At 31.9% G+C, this 7,286-nt stretch overlaps 1 protein-coding gene across 4 annotated transcripts in view; it reads left to right on the plus strand.

The window, feature by feature from the left end:
• CCDC102B (coiled-coil domain containing 102B) overlaps positions 1 to 6,817 on the plus strand; it is an 836,813-nt gene extending 829,996 nt beyond the window's left edge. For 2 of the 4 annotated variants that reach the window (XM_074208366.1, XM_074208367.1), the window contains one exon: positions 4,371 to 6,815. In XM_074208366.1, coding sequence (XP_074064467.1) covers positions 4,371 to 4,473 — 103 coding nt within the window. In that variant the 3' untranslated portion in view covers positions 4,474 to 6,815. Of the gene's footprint in view, positions 1 to 4,370 lie in introns of all 4 variants that reach the window. The other 2 variants (XM_074208368.1, XM_074208369.1) reach the window with 2 other exon arrangements.
• The last annotated feature ends 469 nt before the right edge of the window (positions 6,818 to 7,286 follow it).

Consider the following 7,286-nt stretch of genomic DNA (forward strand, 5'->3'; position numbering starts at 1 on the left):
TTAGTTCATGTATTTATTATCTAGAAAACCAGTTTAATTCATAGATGGGTAGACAGACATACAGATAGTTAGACAAAACAGTATAGATATGTGTGCTCTAGGAATTTGTAAATTATCTTCACATATGTGTCACTCTCTGTCTATTAGTATTCTCCAAAAATTGGAAAATTTAAAATAATATATGCATATATGTGGATCTATCTAAATGAAAATAGATTTTCTTATATACATTCATATGTAGTATATATATATATGCATTTCATGTGCATATGTAGATGTTTATATGTATTTGTGATAATTTAAATGATTACATATATTGTTAACATTTGCATTATGCAAATTAACTATTTATATGAATTGGTTTACAAGAATAATTGAAAATTTTCATTTCATGTTTGGGGAACATAGGTATTGCAATGGATAGAGTACTAGACTTGGAATCATGAAGAACTGAATTCAAATATGGCTCCAGACATTTAGTAATTTGTGCCATTTAACAAGTGACCTATTGTGTTTGCCTCAGTTTCCTTATCTATAAAATGGGGATAATTCTAGAACCTACCTACCAGGGTTGTTGAAGAATGCCCAAATTTCTCTGACTAATCTACAATAATCTAGGTGACTGTAAACTCATGTTATGTATCTGGGTCACCAGTCCCCCAACTCTATATGAAGACAAGAGAGCCTCTTCATCATCTTTTACTTGCTCAAATGTTTTCCTTTTTCTTCTTGACCCAGAATCTCCCTCATATAACTTTGATTTTCATATATACAACCCTTTGGATTTCTTAGATCAATATCTCTCTATGAAAACATATAGTGTGAAATTTGAATCTATGTATAGGTGTATACATGTTCAAGTAATAGTCACTTATTGTCATATACAAATACCACTATGTGCATACACCTATGCATATAAATATATGTATATAAAATAAATTTGCCCAAAACATTCATAATAGATGGATAAGTAGGTAGAAAGATATCGAGATGGATAGATAGAATGGTTTGGTTTTATCCTTCATTATCAATGAAGATCAAAATGTTATCACTATGTTTGATACAAACTACAGTGTGTCCAACTGTGGCTGATCAGATTAATATGCACTAAGAATACTCTACCATATGATGAAAACAAATAGTTCATGTGAACACCTGGGGTTGGTACACTAAACTTATGAATGTCACATTTCTTTAAGCTGCTTCAACTCTGTCTTCATCATAGAGTGCAGCATCCACAATGATGAGGGCAGGCTCTGCTGGGAGGTCCTGTGCCAGGGTCTCCCAAGCTGTAAAATCCATTCTAAAGTCTTTATATGAGACCTTCAGGGTGTTTGGGATCACTTCTTCTGACCCATTTGAGGACTTGCCCTCTGTGAGTTCTCCATAAAACACTTTTTTTTTTTGTCAAGTGTGCATCTGGCATTCTAAAAACTTTTCCAAGCCATTATAGTTGCACTCTCTGAAGTAATGTTGGAATGCTAGGTAGTTTACCTTGAGAAAGGTGCTCAGTGTCTGGTATGTTCTCCTGCAAGTTGATATTTAGAATCTTCCTAAGACAATTTAAATAGAAGATCTTCAGTTTCCTCACATGGCACTCATAGACTGTCCAAGTTTCGCAGTCATATAGCAATGAGATCAGCACAATGTCTCTGTAGAACTTCAGTTTGGTAGTAAATCTGATACCTCTTTCTCATACTCTTTCTTTCAAAATCTCCCAAATATTAAGCTATTTCTGGAAATACATGTGTCAACCTTACTGTCAATGTGGACCACCTTGGAAAGGACATATTGCCAGGGTTAGTGAACTTGTCCACAGAACTCAAAATGTCTCCATTTGCTGTAATAGATGGTTTCACATATAGATGGTGTGATGCTGGCTGATGGAGCACCTGTGTTTTCTTGGTGTTAATTGTTAGACCAAATAAACACCAGCATCAGAGAATCGATCCATACTTTGGTGCATATCAGCTTTAGAGGCTGCAGTATGTGCACAGTTATCCGCAAACAGAAGATCATGCACCAACACTCCCTCCACTTTGATCTTGACTTGTAACCTTTCCAAGTTGAAGAATTTGCCACCAATGTGTTATCTCACCTTAAGGCCATATGCAGACCTTTGATAATATGGCTAAAAGCATCGTGCTAAAAATTATGGGAGCAAGGGCACAGCTTTGATTGACTGCCTACATTTTTTTTTAGTTTTTGCAAGGTAAATGGGGTTAAATGGCTTGCCCAAGACCACACAACTAGGCAATTATTAAATATCTGAGGCCAGATTTGAACTCAGGTACTCCGGACTCCAGGTCTGGTGCTCTATGCATTGTGTCCCCTAACTGTCCCTGATTATTGGGCTTTTATGCCCCAGTGCATGGCCAATTTTTGTGTAAGTGCCATGTACTGCAGAAAGTATATTTCTTTCAAACCCCATTCAATTTTCTCCAAAGATGTATCATACCTAAGTTTTCTTCTTGTTTATTTTATGGTTAAACTTATCTAAATCTGACAGCAGGATGTTGAGGTCTTCTAGCAGTAGAGTTTTGCTGTCTATGTCTTCCTGTAGCTCATTGCATTTCTCTGTTAAGCGTTTTGATGCTATTCCACTTGTTGCATACATATTTAGCATTAAAGTTGCTTCATTGTCTGTGATACCTTTTAGAATGATATAGTTTAATTTCTTATCTCCTTTAATGAGATCTATTTTTGCAGCTTTTTTATCTGAGATAAAGTTTGCTACCCCTGCTTTTCTCACTTCAGTTGAAATAAAATATATTTTGCTTCAACCTTTTATCTTTACTATATATGTATCTCTGCTCCAAATGAGTTTCTTATGAGCAACATATTGTAAGATTCGGGTTTTCATTCCACTCTGCTGTTTGCTTACATTTTATGGGAGAATTCTTCCCATTCACATTCAAAGTTGTAATTACTAATTTTTTATTGCCCTCCATACTATCTTCTTCCTGTTTGTATTTTTCCCCTTTTTTCACTTTATCCACATTCCCCAGTATTTTGTTTCTGAATACCACCACCTTCAGTTCCAACCCCCCTACCCTTTCTTCCTCCTTTCCCTTTCCCCTTCTTCTTTCCCTTCCTTCAGTAAGTTCATCTTTTCCTTCCCCCTTCCCCTTTCCCCTTTTGATACTTTAAAGGTAAGATAAGTTTCTTAACTTAATTGACTGTTTGTGTTAACTTTACGCCAAATCTGATGAGAGTAAGTTTTAGGCAGTTCTCACCTCCTCTCTTCTTCCCCTCTATTGCAATAGGTCCTTTGTACCTCTTTATGTAATGTGATTTAACTTTTTCAATCTCTTCTTTTTATGTGTTTTCTCAATCAAATTTCCTTCAAAAGGTTTGTTTCATATTTTATATGAAAGAAGAGAAGGAGACCTTAGCACAGTTCCTATCTTCTCTCTGCCATCTTGACTGGTAGTGCCCCCATTTTTCTTATTTTCTTAAACAAGAGATATATATCTATAACAGAAAATATTTCATCTGATTATTAAGCCCCAAATCTTTCTACAAAGAAAATGGAGAATTGAGCTAATAGTCACAATTGTGCATGTGAATGATGATCTTGACAAAGGGGAGGTGATGATATCATAAAGCCATGAACTGTATTTTAGAGAGTGGGTGGTGTGCTAAGTCACCAGGCTCTCTTTCTCCTCCAGAGTCATCTGAATCTACTGATCAGATATGTAGCAGGTAGATGGGAGATGTTACTGCATGCGAACCAATCAATTCATGAAACAGTGAAATAACTAGAATTTTACTTTATTTTAAGATCCACTCAATCACTTCTAATTGCCTAGGTAATTGCTTTAAGAATATCTTGAACTTTATAGACCTGATCAGATCAGTTTCTTTTCATATCATCTCTTCCCTGTCTTGTGATTGGTCAGCTGTCATTTTACCATATATTCAGGTGCACAGTGGACAACTGAAGAAAGAAACATAGATTAGGATTCAAGTAATAAAATATATTAATTTAGAAATCTAAGTCAAACTTTCATTTCAATAAGTAAAATAATGAAAAAATCAAAAACTTTTGTTGTTTTTCAGTTATGTCAGTCATATCTGACTCTTTGTGACTCCATTTCAGGTTTCCTTGGAAAGAATAGTAGAGTAGTTTGCTCTTTCTTTATCCAGCTTATTTTACTGATGAAGAAACTGAAACAAACAGGAATAAGTGTCCAGAATCACAAAACTAGCAAGTTTGTCAGAACAGATTTTAATTCAGGAAATTCTCTTCCTGACACTAAGTCCAGCAAAATGTAATTGTGGTAGTTTTATATTTCAAAATATTTCCATTTTACCAGGTATTCTTTTTGGATTTTCTAGTCATTTTTCACATTTCTTTTCTCCTACAGATTAAAAAGACAAATAAATGTGAGTTCCACATTCGGAACCAAATTCAGTGAGGACTCTACAGAACCAGAGCATGAAGAGGAAGGGGACCAATCTATTTCATAAAGCACCTAAGTATATGTGGATTTGTCAAATTTGAGTTGAAGAAAAAGATAGTAGGAACAGAATCCAGAAGGGAAAATTAGTTGGAAATTTCTCTAATATAACTATTTCATAAAATATCCATTATTATAGGATATTTTATATGAATTTTATCCCTTAACAACAATTCTTGAATAAAGCAAATATATCTATTCCTTGTTGTATACTAAAAAGAAGTTAAGTTTTTAAGTGTGAATTACATATGTTGTGAATTCTGTTTTTCTAAAATCACTTGTTCAAATTTTGCACCTCCCTCTTTTATCGTCACTGAGAAAAGTTTTGAAATTTTAAATGTGCTATGAAAAAGTAGATACCAGAGACTGTAAGATTGTGAAAAGCACATTAAAACTTCAGTTCATTATTTACCTTCTACATATCACAATGTACCTTTGAGAAAAAAATTACAACTGTAAGGACATAATTCTTTTATTATTATGTTTTCTAAGTAAAGCTATTGAAAGTTTACTGTGGACTGAATAATCAATTTTAAATGTAAGAAAATGAAAATATTACTATATTAATAATGAACAAATACTTTCATTTATTTAGAAAAATTAGCCCTATAAATATACGTGACTTTGGAGTAAGAAGGCATAGATCCCGTACCATTCTCTAATTCTTTTATGACATTTGAGAAATTGCAACCTCTATGAATTTCAATTTCCTCAATTGTAGACTATTATAATTACATGAGCTGGCTTCAAGAAATATGATTTAGGTGAGGCCCAACATTTCTAAGGCAGCTACTTCTACAAATAAATGAATACCACCTTCCCACTTTCAGGTAAAAAATTCATAGATTTTCAAAAGTTCATTTGCTTATTTCATGCAACACTCTTATAAAACATGAGTTGGAAAAGACATTAGCTATCATGTAGTCAGACCCCTTCTTTTTATAGATGAGAAGCATGAAAGCCAGAGAAATTAAATGACTTGCCTAAGTCACAGAGATGTGAAGAACAAAGATAGATAGTTCAAAATTTTAGAAATCAGGGCTTCTATTCCTTAACACAGGTCCAAGCCATTTGATCAGAGTAAGTTGACTTGATCTTGTATAATATCACCAAGATTTAAATGATCCAAGTAACACATACAGGATTGCTAGTTGCAATGTGCTTGAGAGTACCTTGAAATCATTCCTTTTTAACTTAAAGAAGACCTATCTAGATTGCCTTTCAGGTTAGATAATGATAATTTATGCCATTCAATTTGACATAGCAAAAGTAATATATGTGACAGAATAGGCTTTCTTTGAAACAGTATTTACATTGGAGATAATATAATTCTTAAATTTTTAAGGTACCATCCATATGCAAAGTCATTCATAATTTATACATTTGATATTTTCTTAAAAATTTAGATGAACTCAAAATATTTAATAAGCTAATCAAATCTTATATTCATTAAGAAATCTTGTAAACCTTTTGGTGAATTAAAAAGAAGGACATTTTTTTGTCCTCATCAATTTTCCTATATTGAATCATCTGAAAAAGTGGAAATAACATTTATCAAGGAAAAAAATTCTAGTATTTGTGTCACTTTAATTTAAACCGTATCTCCATATTTTAAAGGCCAAAATTTTCTTGTAACTATTTGAACCATAATTTTGGGTTAAATCAGTTATCTGTGAATTGCCTTGGTACAGTAGACTAATAAGGTCAAACTGAAAGAAAATTATATATGGAAGCTTCTGAAGCAACAGTTTAACATAGTAGATAACTTTAGAAATAAATTTGGTACTAAATGGATTTTTCTATCTTAAAAGTAATGGATATTACTTCCATAAAATAAGTTTCATTATACCAAGTTTCTATTATATCAAATTTTTAAAAAATATTGAATGTCTTAAGTAACTACAGAGGAAATACACATTTTAAAATATTTTACAGTTTAATCCTATACCTCTTAAGTGTATCTAGTATTAAATAGTCATTTCTGTAGAGTATATTTTCATAGCATCTTTAAAAAAAATAAATGAAATCATACCTGCAGAAGTTGAAATAAGAACAATTTGAATATATTTCCATAATCACATTTTATTATTGTATCTTTTTCTTATATTTTTATTCATAAGAAAAATCTCCTAAAATTCAAGCTAATTATCATGTATACCTATTAATAGAGAAGACGTTGGAAATTCAAGTTTATTTTAATAACCATTATGAGGAGATTTTCATTGATTATACTCTTCTCACATTTCTGGTAAGAATCAACACAATCATAATCAAATTTCTTAAATCTATTGAAGAGGAAATATGCATATATTAATGCTGTTTCAGCATTAATATTTTTGCACAATTTTAACATAAATTGGCATTAGAAATGTTCTGTCAATTGATAAGAGAATTCTAATGTTAATCAATAAAATTTCAAAATAATTTGCTTCTTGAATATTTGGTCAATAAATAATTCAAGTTCCTTTGTTTTTCGGTAACAGTTCAGGATTGCTAACTTTTGCTTGCATTTCAGGAGAAAGAATTCTATACTTCTTTAAGAACTTTTTTCCCTTTGTTGAATTTTTGTTTCAAGACAATCCAAAAGTCCATATAATGCTGAGTGTTTTAAAGAGTATTCTAAAAGAAGTAATTAATGAAACATATTTATTGTTTTACATGTAACTTTCACTTTTTTAAATAGTATAAATGTTATTTTATTTTTAACTTGTTTATATTTTTTTTCCTCCCCATGGACACCAAGTTCCTAATAAATAATTCAGGATTATATCTTTATAAGAGACAGATAAAATTCCAATGGGTATAAGCACCTAAGCTGTTACT

The sequence above is a fragment of the Macrotis lagotis genome, chromosome X (genome assembly GCF_037893015.1).
Source record: "Macrotis lagotis isolate mMagLag1 chromosome X, bilby.v1.9.chrom.fasta, whole genome shotgun sequence".
In the NCBI taxonomy this organism is placed as follows: Eukaryota; Metazoa; Chordata; class Mammalia; order Peramelemorphia; family Peramelidae; genus Macrotis; species Macrotis lagotis.